At 38.9% G+C, this 23,438-nt stretch overlaps 1 protein-coding gene and 1 non-coding gene across 3 annotated transcripts in view; both read right to left on the bottom strand.

Moving 5' to 3' along the window:
* Positions 1-2,101: 2,101 nt before the first annotated feature.
* The window catches only part of CWF19L1 (CWF19 like cell cycle control factor 1), a 29,947-nt gene continuing 8,610 nt past the window's right edge, over positions 2,102-23,438 (bottom strand). For both annotated transcript variants that reach the window (XM_055300320.1, XM_055300321.1), the window contains 9 exons: positions 23,094-23,212; positions 15,840-15,924; positions 14,072-14,212; positions 12,703-12,817; positions 11,910-11,989; positions 7,162-7,371; positions 6,233-6,352; positions 5,594-5,691; positions 2,102-2,529 (listed from right to left, as the gene is read on the bottom strand). In XM_055300320.1, the coding sequence (XP_055156295.1) occupies positions 2,385-2,529; positions 5,594-5,691; positions 6,233-6,352; positions 7,162-7,371; positions 11,910-11,989; positions 12,703-12,817; positions 14,072-14,212; positions 15,840-15,924; positions 23,094-23,212 (1,113 nt within the window). In that variant the 3' untranslated portion in view covers positions 2,102-2,384. The remainder of the gene's footprint in view (positions 2,530-5,593; positions 5,692-6,232; positions 6,353-7,161; positions 7,372-11,909; positions 11,990-12,702; positions 12,818-14,071; positions 14,213-15,839; positions 15,925-23,093; positions 23,213-23,438) is intronic.
* Positions 6,552-6,699, bottom strand: LOC129493984 (small nucleolar RNA SNORA12). The gene has a single exon (XR_008661258.1). It is a non-coding gene; the product is annotated as a small nucleolar RNA SNORA12 (small nucleolar RNA).

Consider the following 23,438-nt stretch of genomic DNA (forward strand, 5'->3'; position numbering starts at 1 on the left):
GCTGAAGTGGCACTGGCAGAAGCCACCAGTGATTCAAATATTGCGGAATCCGAAAAACTATAAAGAATCCTGCGCTAACACGTCTACCGATGTATTACACTTTATGGTTTTTTTTTTTAATGATTAATCATCTTCCATAAAATCAGGCTCAGATCTTTTGCTTGACTTCTGTACACCTGTACCAGGATCTCGCCTGTAATCACAAAGGACTCAAGGATGTGACACTGTTGTGGAGTCAAGAATGTTCCTCCTGATTTGGGGAATTTTCCCCGAAGTGCCTCATGGAGGTTGCAGTCCAGTGGTCTTCCATTAATGGGTTTGCCAGTGCAGCAGTTCCTCACTGAGGGAACTGTGTCTGATTCGTGATGCAGCGCTGCAGAGGCAAGCTTCAGGAATGCTGTTGGTGCAACTAGAAGCATTTGCCATTGGCAGATAGCCTTAGCATGGAAGAACCAACCTCCCATTTTCACTTTAAGTTGGTCATATGCCTCAGCCTCACAGAACTTGGGGATCCAGTCAGTATATCCAGAACTGGGTATAAAAATTACTATGGCATCCAGTTCTCTGAAGAAATATATCAGTTACTGCTTCCATAAAGTAGTCATTTGAACACCCCTTGACATCATGTGCACTTGGGCCATTGTTTGCACAGTCCCACCTGTGATCTCAGTACTTAAATTCCAACCAACACTTTGTGACCCACAGATTAACATGTTGAGAAGCCTAAAGATGAATACAGCATGTGCATCACAGCAGTGTTGCTGGCTGCTTTGAAAGTATTGAATTGGCTTCTGGCAGAGAACATGCATCTATTGATTCAGAATCCCTGAATGGTACAACCAAAATGTTGAGCATGGCATGTACAAGCCGTGTTACGGTGTTAGGCCTCAGTAATGTGTGGTAGCAGATGATGGATTCCTACATGTGCTTGGTTGCCATGGAGCTGGAGTATCAGACTTGGAGGTGATGGCAAATGGTACTTCCCAAACACATCTGCTAGAGTTGGGCAGACTGCACAGATGATTGTGGTACCAATTGCCCCTAACATATAAAGCCCTTTGTCTGCTAGGTGTACTGCATAGCTAGCACCAGGGTATGTTTGATCTCCACAGTTGGAGCCATATTCTTGTAACGCTCACTTGGAAGAGCTAGGGAGGGATACTGATGAGTGCGCTGACCCTGAAGTGGTCATAGTTGCAGGAACCAGGTTCTTTGCCATAGTTGACTCTTCACATCCCCATTCTCAGGGATGCTGCATAGCTTGTTTTTAAATCCTGGAATAGTCAACCTTAGGCTTCACAATCTTCAAGTTTGAGAGTCTGTTTTTTCACATATAAAATGGAAGCAATAATGCTTACCTCAGAGGTTCTGTAAGGATTAAGTGAAACTGTTTGGGCCATAAATGCCCAATATAAAGGAATTATTTTTCTCTTGGCTTCCAAGATATAGCATTCTGTGATCTTTCCCTCTCTTTTTCATGTACTTGTGGACCACTCTATTTCCAAGGACTCCTTAAATATTGATGCTTCTTAGATATTCATCTGCAGTTTAGGACTATATTCATCCTATCTTATTTTCATCCATTCTCATAATTTCAGCTATGGTCTATACCTTGATCCCCAAAGCGCTATTACCAACCCAGGTGTCCATGAATTTAGAACTACCCAACAGCATACTACAACTCAACATATCCAAAGCAGAACTGAACTTTCTTTTAAAGTTTAAGATTTCTTTTAAAATCTGCCCCTTCTCTTTCCAATTAGACCGTAAAATCTGGGATAACAGGGACCACGTTGGGACATGGCCATACTCCTGGAGTCCAGAAAAATGCCTGGCACATAGGATTAAGTATTTGCTAAAGGGCTGTAAGAGCTCTTTTATATCAATCAGATGAGTGCTGTAAGAGAAAAATGGTGAAGGCTTTAGGTCCCTTCTTTACCCTAGATTGTTCAGGAAGAAGCCAGCTGTGAGATCCTAGAATAACAGCTAGGCCTAAAGCCCTAGACCCTATTACACACACACACACACACACACACACACACACACACACACACTGCTTCATTTAATGGTATAAGTAACATATACATAAGATACTTCCCAATCATGGAAAAGCATTTGGATTTTATTTGAGAGTTTAATGTTTCTGAAAATTTTGATTAACATAAGCTGTTCTTGGAGCTGGATGACAGACATGCTAATTTTAACAGGATTTTCATCCTACAAATATTTTCCAAAAAATAATTTCAAGCCTCTTGCTGCAGGCAGGTTCCATAGGAATGCACAAAAAAGAGGCAGAGTAACAGTCCCCATGGGAGACTGTAGTTTCTTAAAAAAACAAGCTACTAATACTTCCTGTCAAGTTCATAAAGTGCCTTTCCCTTTACTTAGTCATCCAGAGTGAAGTCAAAGGGCTCAAAGTCTTTCCGGAAGCGGCGAGCCAGCATCTCTTCCTCTTCCTTGCTGAGCTGACATTGCCTCCAGTCAGACTTGTCAGGAATATTAAGGATGGCTTCACTGGCCAGTACCTCCCTGTGGGGAAAAAAGTAAAAATGGACAGTATCAGTCTGAAGCCCCCTCCTCTCTCTATTCTTCTCCAGCTATAGAGCTCTCCTCAGCATCACCCAAAGAAGGTATGCAAATTCCTCTGACTGTTCATATCATTTTCTCTTGCCCAGAGTACCATCTCTGCCATTCTATCAAAGTCACATTTGTGTTAAGTGACTGGCTGAGGTCCTACCTCTTTCCTAAACCTTCACACCCAGTTATTTCTCTCTTGAACAAGCTGGAACAACATTACTGGTACATAGAGAAGCAATACTGACACACTAAAGAGACGGTGGGCCCTAGTATTAGAAAGATCACAGGCTTGGGGCGCCTGGTGGCTCAGTCGGTTAAGTGTCCAACTCTTGGTTTTGGCTCAGGTCATGATCTCAGGGACATGACATGGGGCTGTGTGCTCAGGGCTCAGCAGGGAGTCTGCTTTTCTCTTCCTCTTCCTCTTCCTCTTCCTCTCCCCCTGCCTGTCCTCTCTCCCTCCAAAATGAAAAGTCTTTAAAAAAAGAAAGGTCAGAGGCTCAATTCCATTCCTAGTTTAACTACTGCTGTCTCTGACTTCAATACTACTTCATTGCTGAGTCTTGATTTCCTCACCTATAAAATGCAATAAGGGTTTTGTGAGATATGGAGGTAACACAATCCAAGCACCAAACTAGTGAATACATCTTGTCTTAAAGTCTGGTTTTGTCATCCCAATTAGATCATGAATTTGCTGAGGGCCTGGTACAGATCAGGCCTAGTATCATACACCACTAACTTTCTGCCTCTCCTAGAGGACTCAGGCCTACATAGGCACAACAGCACAGGAAAATGTCAACAAAATAATTTATCTTGGCTCCCAGGACTAAAAAATACCTACTGACACACACATTCACATACAGGCTACCTTCTAATTGTCACTGTTTTACATTTTTACTTATTTTTATACTCATTTTGATACATTAGAAGTAATTCTACTTTGGACACCTGGCTGGTTCATAGAGTAGAGCATGCGACTCTTAATCTTGGGGTTGTGAGTTTAAACCACACACTGAGTGTAGAGATAACATAAATAAAATCTTTAAAAAAAAAAAAAAGAATTCTATCTTGTGCATCTTTATGGTTCATTTTCCACTTTGAGCTATAATAAGTATAAGAATTAAAAACGAATCACATGAGTTTTCTAAAAGTCATAGGATCTGAGCTCAAGTTCTAGCTCCCCAGGCAAGCCTTGTAAGCCTACTTCTTCATTTACAAAATGAAGACAGAACCACCTTTCTTGTACAGTGGGAAAAAATATCTTTTCAAGTATTTTGTTAATTATAAAATGCTATGTAACTATTAGTATTTTGAAAAACAGTCAATGTTGAAAATATAACAGACTATCATGACCACAAAATCATTCAGAGAATCTGTCTTGTGGGCTTATGTGCCTGTGTGTATCTGCAATTATGTTCATACGTCATCAATGTCTGCATCTGCATCTGTTGCTAAGGCAACAACAAAAAATAATGTCAGATGTTTAAAGTCCCTAATCATATCTATTCTCACTTATCAATTATCTTTTTGAAAAAGTAAACAACCATATTTCCGGAACTTATCCAATAGTAGCAATCTCTTGGAGGTTTCCCAAGTAAGTCCAAGAAGGGTTCAAAGTTGACTCAAAGCTCAGTTCTAACCAGGGGAAAAAACAACTGCAAATCAGACACCAGCGCTGGATAATCTGTTCCATACATCTACTGCCCTCCCTCCATACTCTATTTCTTGCCAGCAACTTCCTATTTTCAGTCTGCCTAGTTAAAAACACTCCCTATACAGTTTTACAATCATGTTCTGTCTAGTATGAGGAGCATAAATGAAGCCTCATCTAGGCCATAGGACACTATTCAATAATGAGATTAAAACCTCATTTTTTTTTAAAAGATTTTTATTTATTCATGAGAGAAAGAGAGAGGCAGAGACACAGGCAAAGGGAGAAACAGGCTCCACACAGGGAGCCTGATGTGGGACTCGATCCCAGGCCTCCAGGACCAGACCCTGGGCTGAAGGTGGTGCTAAACTGCTGAGCCACTCGGGCTGCCCAAAACCTCATGTTTTAGAGTTCAACATATCTGGATTGGAACCTACCATGTGTGCCATGGACAAGCTATCTAACCCTCCTAGAGCCATGCTATACACACTTATAGGAGCCACTAGCCAGATCTAGTTATTTAAATTTTAATCCTAATTTAATTAAATTAGAAATTTAGTTCCTCCGTCACATTAACCACATGTCAAGTACTCAGGAGCCACATGTGGCTAGTGATTACTGTATAGGACAGTGTAGATTTATAGAGCATTTCCATCCTGGCAAGTTCTACTGGGCACAGCTCTGAAGCCTCACTTTCCACTAGGGTAAACTGAGATGACAATACAGATATCTTACATAATTGGGAAGATTAAATGAAGCATGCATGTAAAGCTTTTGGCACAGTGGCAGGCATAGAGCATAAGCTCAATTAATGGTAACACTTCACTCCTTTGGCCTAGAAGGCCCACACCCTAACATCTACCCTCTAAATCTATCTCTCCGGCTCAATGTCAACCTTTCCTTGAAGCCTTTTACGACAAAGTAGAAATAAGCCACCCCTTTCCTGAATTTTTTTTTTTTTAAGATTTTTATTTATTTATTCGTGAGAGACACAGAGAAAGAAGCAGAAACACAGGCAGAGGGAGAAGCAGGCTTCTGCGGAGAACCTGATCCGGCATTTGATCCCAGGACCCCAGAATCATGACCTGAGCCAAAGGCAGACACTCAACCACTGACCCACCAAGGTGCCCCCTTTTCTGAATTTCTAAAGTCCACTCTTCCTCAAAACTTTTTTATGGTACTTTTCTCATTCTGCATTACATACTATCACATATGCAAATATCCGACTTGCCCTAAAACCATAGGTTCCTTGGGGCAAAGACTGTTTCCTACTTGTCTTTTTATTCAATTGTCAATGGTCTATGCAGCCCATTAATCTGTTCATAGTAGGCCTAGTGAAAGTACACAAAATAAGAAAAATATACAAACCTTCCAAACTGCAAAGGAAAATTCTTCTTAATTCTATGGAAAAGTTTCTCTCCCGTGTCAAGTTCAACATAAAAATATGCTGCTCCTGGCTGTGCAATCTAAAGTAAAGAGTTGTATGAGGACATATCATAATGCTTTAAAAATCTAAAACGTAGTTCATCTCTTCTAGGCTTTTATTTGGCAAAGAATTCAGTCTAGAAGCACAAGAAAAAGGATGTGAGCAGTACAGATCCCAAGCCACTTAATGGAATACAGTTAAAAAGCCAAACTACCATATTTGGCAAAGAATTCAGTCTAGAAGCACAAGAAAAAGGATGTGAGCAGTACAGATCCCAAGCCACTTAATGGAATACAGTTAAAAAGCCAAACTACCAGATAGCACAAAGATCCTCCCAGTGGCACCCATCCTTCAAAGTTCCTGCCTTGGGAAATTTCTCATTTTTTTGCTCTTCCCAGGAATGCACTGAGGCATTGCTGTAGTATCATCCCCATCTCCAGTCTAATCAGTACTCCATGCTCTGGGTCCAAAAGATCCACCTGCTTATTTAACATTTTTGGGATACTTTGCTAGTACCTCAGGTTCAATATGTCAGAAACCATTTTTACTTCTCCCTGAACATCCTTCTCCTCCTATTTCACCTGCTTGATGTCAGAGTGCTCTGGGATTTCCAACAGCTCAATCTGTTGCTGCTCTGCCTGGGTAACGAAGGCATCTTTAATGTCATCTGTAGTGCAGCAGCTGAGTGGCACAGGAATGACCTGAGGGGTGGGGGGAGAGGTGGGCAGATAGGAGAAAGTCTTTGTACAGGTCCTTAGGAGGTCATGCCTCCTGCACGGTCCCTGAGAAGCAGCAAATTCATCACAGGGGTGGAGAAATACCCCTCAGCAAAGATTCTCCTCAGGCCAGCAAGGTTTGTTAGCCTGTCTGTAAGGACTTAAACTTATGAGATCACTTACCATATGTGAGAGCCAATGCCTAATGCAGGAAAGGCTAGAGAGAGATGTCTGTGTCATCAAGCCTTTGCCAGCTCCTATGTAATATATGTGGCAGAGTCAGGCCCATTTGAAAATTTAACAAATGTGCCAGAAAGAAAACCACCACAACTACAAACCAATTATCCATAAACAATCTCCAAATTTCTGAGCAGATAGCTCCATCAAGGCTCTGGGACAATTTCTCATCTCTAAGACTTCACTCATGCTGGTGAAATAATACCCACTCTTCACATAAATACCCACTCTCTTCCACCTCCATCTATCAAGGCCCAAATCCTTCTTGAAACCCTCAAGTACCCAATTCCTTACTATCTGTGCTAGCCCATTCATACCGACCATGTACTTCCCTGTGCAATCTCTGGGTTTATCACCAGGGACTCTTAAACCTTTTGAGTAAACATTATTCAAACATTAATGGGAAAATTGGTATTGAGTACTTTAAATATTTAAAATTCAAATATTTAATTTTAGATTGGAATTATATATTTAAATATTATTGATATTATTTAAATACTTGTCAATATCTAAGTCCCCACAGGGTCCTTCCAAGTTCCTGGGTGAAGACCACCTACCTGTAGCTGGAGGTGATGACTCTTATAATTTCTCTCAAATAGAACACACCGTTTTCCTCGACTCTTAAAGAACCGCCTCAGTGTCACCTTATACTTCTCCACCTCTTCTACCACCTCTGTTGAAAGCTCCACCACAGACTGGTAGTGCCCAATGGGTAGGATGAGGACATGGTCATCAGATAAGCCTCCTTTGGCCAGGGCAAGGTAGCACTAGAGAAGAAGCACACAGAATCCAGACATCAATGCCACATGTATGATTCTTGAGGAAGAAAAGTCTATACAAAGAGTGAGCATGAAGGTGTGAAAAAGTGCTCGAGAGCCTATCAACAGAAATTCTCGGACCTTAAAAAACCTGGTTTTAGAGGTTATAATAAGAACCCGATGAAGAATAAAATTAGATGCAACAAATTTCTATTAAATGAACTGGGAGCAAATGAATGGCACGCCATAAGGCTCTTGGCTTCAGACACGCCAAAGCTGAAGAAGACAGGAAAAACAAACAGTTGGTTTTTCCCTCCCAGGCTCCAAACTTGGAAACAATTTTTCAGTTACTATTTCCTTCAGCCACAGTAAGATCCCACTTGATTTCAAAATGACCACTTTCCCTATGATAACATCGAATCCCACACCCCACCCCCGAATACACACTCTGGACTCACAAAAAAGGCAAATATGTCATAATTAGCATTCAGCATCCCTGCAGCCTTAAGCTGCTCCCTAACCTATACAAAATGAAAGCAAACATATCACCTAATGGGATCAAAGAAGAAGGAGAAACCTCAAACTCAGACATACCCAAAGAAGTAGAAAACTATGGCTCTCAATGGTCAAGGTCAGCAGCTAAAAGGAACTAAAAATATTTCTGTCAAAACCAACACATGCAAGATCGCTCTACACTCAGACACTCTTTGAAGGGAAAACACTATGAGTAGAGAAATGGACAGTGAATATCAACGCAGGCAAATGAAGATACTAGAGCTTTGGAAAAAACAATCCAACAGTTCCTTTTAGTGTTGTGAGTTCAAAGTCAAGACTGAAGGAAGGAGTCATTTATCATCAACACTAAAACCATCCAACAGAACGACAGAAGAGGTATCTAAAACAATCTAAAGCATGATCAGCCTTGATTTACTTGACATAAAGGACAGAGCACATCTACCAACTTAATCTTCCAGATGACTGAAGTTCATCAAAACCTCATAAACACTAAAACATTTTCTTAATTTTTACAGTAACTATTTTTTTAAAGATTTTATTTATTTATTCATGAGAGACACAGAGAGAAAGAGAGAGAGGCAAAGACATAGGCAGAGGGAGAAGCAGGTTCCATGCAGGGAGGCTGATGCGGGACTCAATCCCGGGTCTCCAGGATCACGCCCTGGGCCGAAGGCAGGCGCTAAACCACTGAGCCACCCAGGGATCCCCTACAATAACTATTTTTGATTGTATGTTTTTAAAATGTTACTCTTGAAGCCTCAGTCTTTTAACCTTTTCTTTATGTCAAAGGGTCACTGCCATAAATATCAGTTTTTATATTATAATGTTCAGTGAGGCTATTGAAGGTTTCTAGTGCACACTAAAGAGCACCCCTCAACCCCAATGCAGTACCTCCCCTCAACCCCAAAGCAGTACCCAATGCAGTACCTGTTCCCAGTTCTTGGGAACAGTTTCGCACTTGCCCAACATCCTCCTTCCCTTTCAATTTCTCATCTTCTAGGGTTTTATATTTGAATTACCTCCAAAAATGTAGAAATAAAAGACCCGAATGAATGTTTCTTCCGTAAGTAAAATGTATGATTTTTGCAACAATTATTTTGGATTCTTAGCAGCCTTTCTCTCCTTTTACCAGTTTGCGGCCATGGGCCTCTAGCATAGTTCCTTGTATATCCCTTGAGGAAGGCAGTGCCAAGACAGAGAAAGCCAAGACAAAAAAGTAGTGAAAGCAGATGAAAAGGAATGGTTGCAGGGAGGGGATTCTAAACCCTCTACCAGGGCAGCCCTGGTGGCGCAGCAGTTTAGCGCTGCCTGTAGCCCGGGGTTTGATCCTGGGGACCCTGGATCGAGTCCCATGTCAGGCTCCCTGCATGGAGCCTGCTTCTCCCTCTGCCTGTGCCTATGCCTCTCTCTCTCTCTCTCTCTCTCTCTGTCTCTATGAATAAATAAATAAAATCTTTTAAAAAAAATAAAAATAAACCCTCTACCAGATACCCAAAGGTCCCAGGGGTTTCTAAGAGGTTTCTACCAAAGGATGATGTAGCAAAGTGTAGACTTGAATACTAGGTAGGCCCCTACGCTAAAATTTTCATGTGGCCTCCTACTTGGGGTGTTGGGCTGGGCTACAGACCAGACCTAAGATATTTTTTGCCCCTGTAGCTTCAGGTCTAGAAGAGAAGGAAATAGGTTTCCTTTATCATCCTCTAGTCTCATACCCTGGGCTAGATAACCCCAGGCAATTAAAAGGTGAATGGCAAGTAAAGGTTATTTCTCCCTGAGGCCTCGAGCAGCCCTGAGCTAAGTCACCTATTCCAAACCTGTCTTCCCCTGTGTGCCATTTTGAACTACTGAAGCTTCCCCCAGAAGGCAATCCAAAGCCTGCCTATCATACATGCTGTGTGGGAGAAAAGAATGGCATAAACTAAAGAGGAAAACAAGGTCCAAGAGAGATAATCTAAGAAGGACATTCTTATAAAACCAAAAACTTTTCAAGTTTGCTCTTCTTCCTACTGAAGAGTTCATCCATAGACTCCATGGCCCAATTAGGTCACAGACCTTGACCCCATTACTGCTCCCCCGAGGGACAGGGGTGTGCCAATAAACAAGACGTAAAAATTTAAATGTAGAAATCTGGGACTCTTCAGTCTGAAACTATAAAGGCAGAAAGGGATGTGACTTAAAAAGGGTACAATGATGAAACTTAGGCTCTGGTCGGTCTATGGGAGGCCACAATAAAGGGCTCTATGATTGTGAGGATAAGTTGAGGAAATGCTCACCCTCAGAAACCAAAATTAGAATAAATCACTGAAAAAGAGATGAAAGTATCTATTTGCAGAAGCACTATACACTGAGAAACCGGTCTATAAATATTTCCATCAAGAGCCATGGGAAACAGCCAATTCACAGGTGACTACAGGGCAACTGTATCCCTGAAAATTAAGCTTTCTTCATTTCCAAGTGAATGAAAAGGATAATGATCTATCTAGATCCCAGGAAAATGAGAGTCAAAGATCAGTGTTATTCAATACCTAAACAAGTCCTGCCCAAGGAAAAGCATCCAGAGAACTCTGAAATGGGACTTTACTGTGAAACACATATAATTCATCAGTTTTCCACAGCCTGAATAAAATCATCCTCAGGATCATCCAGTTCTTTGATTCAGCGCTTACCAAGCAACCTTTCAATTATTATCCTGAGTTCCCAGTTACCCACACTAAGAATGTAGATATGGATATTCTTGTCTTGGCATGCTATATCCTCTATTACTAGGCAAAATTGAGAATTTATCACTTTAGTCTTAAATATAATTATTTAATATGAATTAGTCCTCAACATTATAGATAAAAATTAATAAACTCAGGTTTCTGAATCTGAAAACAGAAAAAAAGAATATCAACAGTTTTCACCCAATGTGAGTATATAGGCAACAGAGGACTCCCTTTTTAGTACAAAGAAAATCCTTTTTTAAATAGTGAGTAATTAATGAAAGCAACTCATCACCTCTAATTTGTATGAACTAAAGAAGGTCAAAAAGTATATGAAGGCATCACCCTAGGAGATACACCTATTTGTTAGAGAGGGAGGAAAGGAAGGGGCACTCTTGTGAAACTGGCACAATGAAACCTTAGGAGAATTACAATAATCAAAAACACAGACAATAACAAATGTTGGAAATATAAGAAAACACTCCTACATTGCTAGTGGGGATATAAGATGGTACAGCCATTTTGGAAAATAGTTTGGCAGTTTCTTAAAATATTAAGCATAAATTTTCCAGCAATTCCATTGGTAGGTATCTATCCAAAAGAAATGAAAACACGTATCTACACAAAGACATGCGTGCCAATGTTCACATAGCTGCATTATTCCTAATAACCATAAAGTGGGAAAAACTCCAAAACTCATCAACTGATAAATATGTAGAATATATAAAAAGGAATGAGGTGTTGATGCATGCTACAACGTGAATGAGCCTCTAAAATATTATGCTGAGGGCAACCTAGGTGGCTTGGCGGTTTAGCGCCACCTTCGACCTAGGATGTGATCCTGGAGTCTCAGAATCGAGTCCCGCGTCGGGCTCCCTGCATGATCGAGTCCCGCGTCGGGAGCCTGCTTCTCCCCCTGCCTGTGTCTCTGCCTCTCTCTCTCTGTGTCTCTCATGAATAAATAAAATCTTTAAAAAAAAAATATTATGCTGAATACAAAGAGCCAAACACAAAGACCACATGTTTTATGACTCCATTTGTATGAAATGTGCAGAAAAAGCAAACCTATGGGGACTGAAAGTGGACTAGCAGTCTCTTGGGGCTCAGGATGGGGACAGGGATTCACAGTAAATGGGCATGAGTGAAGGACACGTTCTAAAACTGTGCCATGTGATGGCTGCACAACTTGGTAACCTTACTGAAAACTGACAAATTGTACACTTAAAGTGGATAAATTTTATGAAATGTAAATGATAACTTTATTAAGTTAATGAAAAACAAATAAATAAGGGTGTCATTCTCTGTAAAAGGTCCACGGAAGTAACTCACATGTGTGCCGATGTTGACCACCAAATGCTTTTCCACTTCAGGGCTCGCAAGGCAAAACCAACAGGGTCCTGGAGGCTGAGCTTCATATGGAAGAAAGCAGATGTTACCGTGGTCCAAGCACTCCAGCATATAATCACCCTACAGAACTCAGTCTTATCTGATCTTCATACCTTGCAAAGATTGGTATACAGCACTGCCACAAAGGGCTGGCTCTGTTGTGCTTCTACCATAGCCCCCCATCAATGAAACTGACCTCTGAATTTGCAACCAATTCACAGGTGGATAACCACAAGCGGATGACCACATACTGATTAAAGTAGAATCTGAATGGCAATAAGCTACAATGAAAGAACACTGAGCTAGATGTCAGGAGTCCCAATTCTAGCCCCAACTATGCCACTAGCCAGCCATATGTCTCTGGATAATAAGTTTATCCCACCAAGGTCAGCTTCTTCAACTTTGAAACAAGGGTTGGAAAAAGTAGATATCAATGAAATAACTTTAAATTTGTTTTTACCAGTTTGATTACTCTATTACTTCATGAACCTTACTGGTTTTGCAGGCTCTTTACCTCATATGTTTTATAGACACGGGCTTTCTTCATAGTTCTTTCAGGAATAGTCTCAGATATCCTCAAAATCAAGCAATCTCAGTAGTATTTTATTTTTGGTTTTAATGACCATTGTACTGTTTTCCTTTTCCAGAAGAGGCTCCCTTAGCAATGTCATGTCCCACACAACATCTGAAATAAGTTATTACTCACATAGGAGACCTCAGGAACCGAGGTACTTACGAGGTTTGCGAGGCTGCTTTGGATGAGGAGAAGACTTGTTATCTCTGCCTGTAGATGAACGCTTCCTTCCCTGTTTTTCATTTAAATCAAAGAAAAATTGACAGGCTGATTCTTCCTGGAATGGCCAAAGGCAGAAGAGCAAATGTTATTAAACTAATCTTTAGACAAGAAGCCAACCATTCACATACAAGGGAACATTCCTGCCATGTCATTATCTATCTTTCCTCCCAGTCATTTCTGCCTATTCTAGATAAGCAAAATATCTTTCTAATCCTGATGCCTGCACTCAGTCATACTTCTCAATACTTACCTAAAATACTACCAAATCTATCTTTTTATAAAAGCGAGTTAAAATTCAAGTTATAGAGTAATTCTTGCCTTTTCCTTTCTCTCTCAATAGGGTCTTAGTGTAGTCCTACAATTTCCCAGGTCACATAAGTCTAACTTAATTAAAAAGATGAGGAGATTGTTCAACAAGAAAAAAGTCTGAGAAAGCAAACCATGCATACCAGTAAGGGAACTTGACACTTATTTTAATGAGGGAAAAATTAGTTTCAGAAAAGTTTGCTATTAAGAAATTTCTTCACAGTGAGTCCTATTTACTTGCTAGCACTCATTATAAAATCACAAATTACATTGCTACAAAGCAGTTGGATCCTTGCCTGGAAAGTTAAAAACAGGGGTACCTGGGGGCTCAGTTGGTTAAGTGACTCTTGATTTAGGCTCAGGTCCTGGGACTGAGTCCCACATCAGGCTCTGAGCTCAGCAGGAAATCTGCTTGAGATTCTCTCTCTCCCTCTTCCTCTGTCCCTTCCCCACTCATTCTTTTTCTCTCTCCCGCTTTCCCTCTCTAAAATAAATAAATTTTTTTTTAAGATTTCATTTATTTATTCAAGAGAGACACACACAGAGAGAGTGGGCATAGACATAGGTGGGGGAGAAGCAGGCTCCATGCAGGAAGCCCAAATGGAGACCCGATCCTGGGACTCCGGGATCATGCCCTAAGCCAAAGGCAGACGCTCAATCACTGAGCCACCCAGGCATCCCAATAAATAAATCTTAAAAGAAAAAAAAAAGTTAAAAATACTCAACTTTAGATAAAGACTTTTAACATGTATAACTCCAACACATAAGCAAAGTGTAGACCAAGAAAGACAAAATATGAAACTGAAAACTAAATTGAAATAAAAAATACTGAGCTTACTTGAAATCTACTAAGGCTTTCTAAACACCATCATGATTTCCCAAGGAGAAAAAGATTTAGATTCTAGGGATTAAATTGGTCTTATGAGCCAAACTATAACCAGGAAAAGTATACATTTAATGGGCAATCCTGCCCAGAAAATGCCACCTCTGAAACAGAACACACCTCAGGAGCAGAAATTTGCTTTCCCATGGATGCTTCCTTCCCAGATTTTCTGTAAGGGTTTTCAGTAACATCTGGAGGCTGTTTTACCAGCTCTGCTGTCTCCATTAGTTTCATGGGAACAATACTGAATGCATAAAGATACTGTGGAGAATAAAAACCCCAAACATAACATTAGGAGAAATCCTGTTTATCCAAATGTAATCAACATATTTTATTCACAGAAGCTTCAGAAACTGAGTTAAAGAATAGCAACTGGCCTGTTTGTGACTCAGAGAACACACAGTAAACCAAATATCAATTTAGTGATCTCTGCAGAGGCTAACCAAGGGCTGATAAAGTCACAAGCAATGAATCAAAACCCTAGCCCTTACAAAAATCAGCTTTTACACAAAACAACTGTCATTACAAGCCCCAGGGGAGACTTGTTCCATAACCCTTGAAGACAAAATGCTTCTATCTCCAGTCCTTTATCTTTGTGTATTTTGTCAACAGAACTGTGGCACTGCCATTCTTTTTCTGTAATGAAAACTAAATTGGACACCTTAATGTTGCCCTCTGATATTATGCAATTTCTTCTGCATATGCTGATGAGTTTTCTTAGGGACTAGTAGCAAAGAAGTAAATATTCATATAGATTATCTAGATTCTCACACTAATGGAACAGATAATGAAAACTTTTAGAAGAGATATAAATAGATATTTAATCTCAGTGCTGATCAGAGAAATGCAACAATTAATAGTGATACACAATCTTTCATCCATATCATTGGCAAAAAACTTTAATAAAAATTTGACACTACCCCATGAGAATACAGACAGAAATTAAAAAACAAACAAACAAACAAACATACACTGTTGGCAGGGATGTAATACAGAACAAAACTCTGAGATGAATTTAATAATGCTTGCCAAAATTTAAAATGTCCATATATTTTTACTGTAGTATGAATTGCATAGGGCTGAAGCTAACATGCCCCTGAGAGTAAAGCAATAATAAAATATTTCTATAGTGAAAATATTATGAGTGCTACAGGGTCTTGAAAGGGCAGTAAAAAACTCGCAAATCTAAACTTGCTAAGAACACATTGGGCTTCAAAAAAGATATAATGGAAAAAACAAAGTATGTATTTGTTATCTTTTCTCTGCACATTGTTTATGACATGTTACAGAATAATCTTCACATAATTTATCTGTCTATTCTTCCCTGGCTTTATTGTTCTGTCTGTGGCTGTCTCAATCTACAGCATCCTGCTTTTGGCCCTGGAGAATCAGAAATGCTCACAGGGATATGAGAAAAATAACATACTTTTCTGGTATATTCTCTTTCATTCATCTATACGGTTTTCCTGTACAAAGATAGATTCCAGGTATCACTAAGATTTCTCAAAGCCAAGGAGGGGTTACATGAATCCTATAAAGGCTATTATTTCCACTAAACGAAGGTGCTAAAAGAAGCAAAGCAAAAGTACCATCTGAGGGCAAACTCATGAATACCTACAAAGACAGCCACACAGGTATGGGAAGAAAGGAACATCACTCATTTGAAATTTTGCCTTGGTTCCACTGGGCCTATTTTTTTCAAACCCCTCTTTAAAATCTCCTACAAAGGAATCAAGGAAACCTGACCTTTCATTACCAGATCTTCACAAAGGAGTCACTGAAGAGTTAGGACCTTGGAGAAAATATCTGAATGCTAAATTGGCAAAAGATACATTTATCAGGCAGACAGTGAATATATTAACCTACCACCAAACACTCAAATCTTTACCTTTTTCTTTTCTGGATTTCCAACATTCGCCAGAGCTATGAACCTGGTGGCATGCTGTGCATTTTCCTGTAGAACGATGTGGTTTCTATAAAATATTTGACAATAGGTCACCAAAAAACTTTAATCTTTATTTACAATTTTGAAATATGTGGACTCCATGGGACCATGAGAGAGCTAAGCCCATCACCATCAGTAATATAATCTCAGATGTCACCTATAAATCCAGTAGGATAATCATCCCTACTTCACAGGGATATTGTTAGGAAAAAATGAGATCATATATCTGAAAAGCACAAAAACCCCAACATTTGGTGTTAAAAGAGTTGCAAAATTGGCAAAATGCTGATTATTGCTGAACGTAGTCGGGGGTGGGTACAGGAGGGTTCATTATACTATTCTCTTTTTTTGTGTGTAATAAAAATCTGTTATAGGGGCTACAATAGGGTGGCTCAGCAAGTATCCAACTCTTAATTTCAGTGATAGGCATGGAGCCTGCTTAAGATTCTCTCTCTCTTTTCCTCTGCCCCCTGCTCCTTGAATGTTCTCTCTTCTAAAAAAAAAAAAAAAAGCTATAATAATGCAAACCAAATAGAAATAAATCTTAAGAGGAAAAAATATGCCTCAAATAGTAATTTATAGCATGAATTCATTTTTCTAGGAAAAATAAAAATGAATGAATATGCCAAAACACTTTTTTGAGCTTTTCTATGTTTTACAAGTATTCTACATTGAGCAACTTATTTAAAATTAAAAGAAAAAAAAGTTACGGAATTATATATATTATTTTTATTTTTAGTGAGCTGACTGTTAATACAGATACCAACGCTTGGAGCTCCTTCCTTAAGATACAAAAATTTCCTGAATCTGTCACAAAATATAATTTTATTTTTAAAATCTAGCATTATACCATTTTATATAAACAAATACACAAATACTTGTTTTATATTCACATTACTGAAAGGAAATAAGCCAAAATTCAGTTTATCTGTTATAACCTGTTTCTTAAAAGAGAGGAAGTACATTTATAGTTGGTAAATGGGACATGTTGGTAAATGGTAAATGTCAGTACAAGGTAAAAGTCATGTTCTTTCATATGCAACTTTTAAAATGATTGAAACAAGTTTACTCATTATTAAATAGAAGATTTAACAGTACATGAATACATTAAGGAAAAACAGCCGAATACCCGACAGAAATGTCTTTCTTTAGTTTAAGTAGTGACTAGAGCGGTGGCCTCAAGAACTGCTAATATTTCCCACTGTTAGGCTACCCAGGTGTGGTAGGCAAAATAGCTCCCCAAAAATGTCCACGTCCTGATCCCCATAACCTGTGAATGTTAACTTACACAGCAAAGGGGAATAAGGTGACAAATGGAATTAATCAGTTGCTAATCAACTGACTTTAAGATAGGGAGATGATCTTGGATTACCTGGGTAGATTCGACATAATCACAAGGGTCCTTAACAGTGGAAAAGGGAAACACAAGCCTACCTCAAGAAGAAAAATCACAAATAAACAACCCACCCTTATACCTGAAGGAGCTAGAAAAAGTAGAACAAAACCCCAAACCAGTAACAGGAAGGAAATAATAAAGATTTGAGCAGAAATAAACAAAATAGACACTAAAAAAAAAAAAAAAAAAAAAAAAGGAACAAGAACAGATCAATGACAAGTGAGGATACACACCACTATACTAACGAGGAAAACCTAAGGACAAATCAATGAAACCAAAAACTGATTCTTTGAAAAGATCAAAAAAACTGATAAACCTTTAGCCAGATTCATCCCCCAAAAAAAAAGACTCAAACAAGCAAAATCGGAAATGAAAGAAGAGAAATAACCAACATTACAGAAATACAAAGGATTATAAGAGAATATTATGAAAAACTATCTGCCAGGGCACTTGGATGGTTCAGTCAGTTAAGCATCCGACTCTTCATTTCAGTTTAGGTCATAATCTCAGGGTCATGAAATCGAGCCCCGCATCAGGCTTCCTGATCTGCTGGAGTCTACTTGAGATTTTCTCTCTCCTTTCTCTCTGCCCCTCGCCCTGCCTCACACGTGCACCTGCTCATTCGCTCACTCTCTTTCTCAAATAGATAGATAGATAGATAGATAGATAGATAGATAGATAGATAAAATCTTTTAAAATAAAAGAGAAACTATCTACCAAAAAATTAGACAATGTAGGAGAAATCGATAAATTTCTAGAAACACAAAGCCTCCTGAAACTGAATCAAGAAGAAATACAAAATTTGAATAGACTGATTACCAGCAATGAAATTAAATCAGTGATCAAAAAACTCCCAACAAACAAAAGTCTAGGACCAAGGCTTCACAGGTAAATTCTACAAGAATTAATACCTATTCTTCTCAAACTATTCCAAAAAACAGAAGATGAAAGAAAGCTTCAATTCATTGTATGAGGCCAGCATTACTCTGATACCATAACCAAGTAAAGACACTACAAAAAAGAAAACTACAGGCCAATAACTCTGATGAACATAGATGCAAAATTTTTCAACAGAATATTACCAAATCAAACCAACAATACAATAAAAAAAAAAACACTCACCACGATCAAGAAGAATTTATTCCTGTGATGCAGGGGTGGTTCAATATTCACAAATTAATCAATGTGACACATCACATCAACAAGAGAATAGACAAAGCCACTGGATCATTTCAATGGATACAGAAAAAGCATTCAACAAAGTTTAACACCCATTTATGATAAATACCCTCAATAAAGTAGGTTTAAAGGGAACATACTTCAACATAATAAAGGTCATATATAAAAAACCCATGGCAAACATCATATTCAATGGGGAAAAATTGAGAGCTTTTCCCCTAAGGTCAGGAACAAGACAAGGATGTCCAATTTCACCACTTTTATTCAACATAGCACTGGAAGTCCTAGCCACAGTAATCAGGCCACAAAAAGAAATAAAAGGCATACAAATTGGTAAGGAGAAAGTAAAACTTTCACTATTTGCAGATGACATGACACCATACAGAGAAAACCCTAAAGACCCCACAAAAAAACTACCAGAACTAATAAATGAATTCAGGAAAGTTGCAAGAGATCTGTTGCATTTCTATACACTAGTAATAAAGTACAAGTTAAGAAAGAAAAATTAAGAAAACAATCCCATTTACAATTGCACCAAGGATAATAAAATACCTAGGAATAAACATAACCAAGGAGGTGAAAGACCTGTACCCTAAAAACTATAAAATACTGATTAAAGAAACTGAAGATGATGCAAACAAATGGAAACATATGCCATGCTCATGGATTGGGAGGACAAATATTGTTAAAATGTCCATACTACAGATTTAATGTAATCTACAGGTTTAATGCAATCCCTATCAAATACCAATAGCATTTTTCACAGAACTACAACAAACAATCCTAAAATTGGTATGAAACCACAAAAGACCTCAAATAGCCAAAGGAATCTTAAAAAAGAAAAAACTGGAGGTACCACAATCCCAGATTTCAAGATACACTACAAAGCTATATTAATCAAAACAATATGCTACTGGCACAAAAATAGAGACACAGATCAATGGACCAGAAGAGAGAGCCTAGAAATAAATGCACGATTGTATGTTCAATCAATCTTTGACAATGGAGGCAAGAATATGCAATGGGAAAAAGACTGTTTAACAAAGGGTATTGGGAAAACTGGACAGTTACATGCAAAAGAATGAAACTGGACCACTTTCCTATACCATACACAAAAATAAACTCAAAATGGATTAAAGACATAAATGTGAGACCTGAAATCATAAAAATCCTAGAAGAGAACACAGGCAGTACTTTCTCTGACACTGGCTGTAGCAGTGTCATACTCATTTTTCTAGATATGTCTCCTAAGGCAAAGGAAACAAAAAGCAAAAATTAACTATTGGGAATACATCAAAATAAAAAGTTCCTGCACAGCAAAGGAAACAGTCAACAAAAAGACAACCTACCAAGTAGGAGAAGATATTTATAAATGACGTATATCCAAAATATATAAAGAACTTATACAACTCAACACCAAAAACATAATCCAATTTTAAAAAGGGCAGAATATATGAACAGACATTTCTCCAAAGACATACAGATGACCAAAAGACACATGAAAAGACGCTCAACATCACTCATTATCATTCATGCCCTACCTCACACTTGTCAGAAGGGCTAAAATCAAAAACACAAGAAACAAGAAGTGTTGGTAAGGATGCAGAGAGAAAAGAACCCTTGTGCAATGATGGTGGGAATGGAAGCTGGAACAAATAGTGTGGAAAACTAGTATGAAGGTTCCTCAAAAAACTTAAAATAGAATTGCCATATGTTCCAGTAATTCCACTAATAGGTATTTACCCAAAGAATACGAAAATATTAATTTGGTTTTTTTTTAATTTTTATTTATTTATGACAGTCACAGAGAGAGAGAGAGAGAGAGAGAGAGAGAGGCAGAGACACAGGCAGAGGGAGAAGCAGGCTCCATGCACCGGGAGCCCGACGTGGGATTCGATCCTGAGTCTCCAGGATCGCGCCCCGGGCCAAAGACAGGCACCAAACCACTGCGCCGCCCAGGGATCCCCGAAAATATTAATTTGAAAAGATATATGCACTTCTATGTTTACTCCAGCATTATTTACAATAGCCAAAATATGAAAGCAATCCAAGAATCCACTGATAAATGAATGCACAAAGAAGGTGTGATATATGTATACAATGGAATATCACCTAACCATTAAAAAGAATGAAGTCAAAAAAAGTAAAAAAAAAAGTCAAAAAAAAAAAAAAAAAGAATGAAGTCTTGCCATTTGCAACAATGTGGTTGGAGCTAAAGGGAATAAGTCAGTCAGAGAAAACAAATACCAAATGATTTCACCCATATGTTGGAATTTAGGGAACAAAACAAACACACAAAAAAAGAGAGAGACTCAAAACTATAAAGAACAAACTGGTGATTGCCAGAGGGGAGGTGGGTGGGGGATGGGTAAAAGCAGTGATGGGGCTTAAGCTTATATTTACTGTAATGAGCACTGAGTGATGTATGTGATGTATAGAACTGCTGAATCACTATATGATACACCTAAAACTAATATAACACTGTATGTTAATTTTACTGGAATTAAAAAAAAAAAAGTGGAAGGGGGGAAGTTCAAGTGCCAGAGGGAAAAGTGAGTACAGAAGAAAGTAAGAGTGGCAAGATTCAACCAGAATTACTGGCTTTGAGATGGGGCAAGAGGGCCATGAACCATGGAACATTAGCTGACCTCTAGAAACTTTCTTTTTTTTTTCTTTTTAAAGATTTTATTTATTTATTCATGAGAGAGAGAGAGAGAGGCAGAGACACAGGCAGAGGGAGAAGCAGGCTCCATGCAGGGAGCCGGATGTGGGACTCAATCCTGGATCTGCAGGGATCAGGCCCTGGACTGAAGGTGGCGCTAAACCGCTGAGCCACCAGGGCTCCCCTCTAGAAACTTTCAAAGGCAAGAAAACAGATTCTCCCCCAGAGCCTCCAGAAATGAAAGCTCTAATTCAAATATTAAACAATTCACCCATCTAAAGTAAAATACTTGATAGTTTTTAGCATATTCACATTATTAGCAGTCACTCTACATTTCCCCTCCAACTAGGCTTGGCAACCACGACTCTACTTTCTATCTCTATGAATTTGCCTATTCTTGACTTTTTTAATGTTCTTGATATTTTATATAAATCCAACCATACAATATATGGACTCTTGTGCTTAGCTTCTTTGATTTGGCATAATTTTTTTTTGTTTGTTTGTTTGTTTGTTTGTTTATGATAGTCACACAGAGAGAGAGAGAGAGAGGCAGAGACATAGGCAGAGGGAGAAGCAGGCTCCATGCACCGGGAGCCCGACGTGGGATTCGATCCCGGGTCTCCAGGATCGCTCCCTGGGCCAAAGGCAGGTGCCAAACCGCTGCGCCACCCAGGGATCCCCTAGCATAATGTTTTCAATATTCACCCTTGTAGCATTTATCAGTTCTCCTTTCCTTTTTCTTGAATAACATTCCAAAGTACAGATATATCCCTTTTTCTTTACCCATTCATCAAATGACAGACATTTGGGTTGTTTCCCACTTTTTGTCTACTGTAAATAATGCTGTTATGATCATTTGTGTACAAGTTTTTGCATGGGTCAATGTTTTTACTTCACTTGGAACAGAGTGGAATTGCTGGGTCAGACAGTAACTCTATATTTAATCTTTTGAGGAACTGCCAACAGTTTTGTAAAGCATCTGCACCATTTTACACTGCTGCCAACTATGTATCAGGGTTCTGATTCCTCCACATCCTCACCAACACTTATACACTTATACTTTCTGATTGTAGCCATCTTAGTGGGTATCAATATGGGCTGGATTTGGATTACCCTAATCGCTAATGACATGAGCATCTTTTCATGTGCCTATTGGCCACTGGTATGTGTTCTTCAGGGAAATGTGTATTCTGATCCTTAAAAGCTAAAAAAGTTTTTATAGATTATTTTAGAAATTATCCATGCTCTTTACCTGTGAAGATAATTCAGAGTTAACTTAATTTTATCACTTATGAAACACTGGTTTTATTGTCTCTGCAAGACGTGCTTTAATAACTCCATCTCCAAACTCAAACTAAGAAAAAAGTAAAAAAAAAAAAAAAAAAGATATAAGTGCTTAATTATCAAGTTGAAATACTTCTGAATTGATTAGGCTGAGACAAGAGTTTTCATGACTATACCAGGAGTACTGGTTTGACCTGATTGAAACAGGCAACAGGACATACTATGTTACAGGAAGCTGTGAGGATGAAACAGTATAGTTCCTTCAGATCTGCACATCTTTCAGGGACTGTATACAGTCCAATCCCCTAAATTTCAAATTAGGAAACAAACTGAGAAGAATTAAATAATTTGAGAGCCTGTGCCTGAGTAAACGAAAGGAATGAAGATGTTACATGGCTAAGATGAAGAGAAGTTCACAAAGAAGATCCAAGGCAAGGGACACCTGGGTGGCTCAGCGGTTGAGCATCTGCCTTCAGCTCAGGGCATGATCCTGGAATCCCCAGATCGAGTCCCACATCAGGCTCCCTGCATGGAACCTGCTTCTCCCTCTGCCTATGTCTCTGCCTGCCTGTGTCTCTCTTTCTCTCATGAATAAATAAATAGAATCTTTAAAAAAAAAAAAAAGAAGATCCAAGGCAAATTCTCCAAAAAGCCAAAATAATGCAATGCTACTCACCGATAGGGCAGCCTCTCATAATAGGTCTTTTCCAAAGCAGCAAAATGGTATCTTGGTTTCAAGTCTGTGGCCAGACTGGAGACCAAAGCAGAGCCACATTTTTTGGTATCCACTTCTCCCTAGTAAATAGAAATTCAGTCATCATAACGAACCTAAAAGTTTTTTTCTACTTTTTTCCATACTTGTGGCAATCAGAAATCTCAAACACAGAAGAGGAACTAGGCTATTATAAATGCAGAGATGGGAACCACTGCTGGACAGCCAGGGGTTAAAAGGTAAGGTAAGCCCTCTACACTAATATCCAAAATAGGATTTACTATGATCTTTTTTGGAAAGTGTTATGTC

Source organism: Nyctereutes procyonoides, unplaced genomic scaffold, assembly GCF_905146905.1.
Source record: "Nyctereutes procyonoides isolate TBG_1078 unplaced genomic scaffold, NYPRO_anot_genome, whole genome shotgun sequence".
Lineage (NCBI taxonomy): Eukaryota > Metazoa > Chordata > Mammalia > Carnivora > Canidae > Nyctereutes > Nyctereutes procyonoides.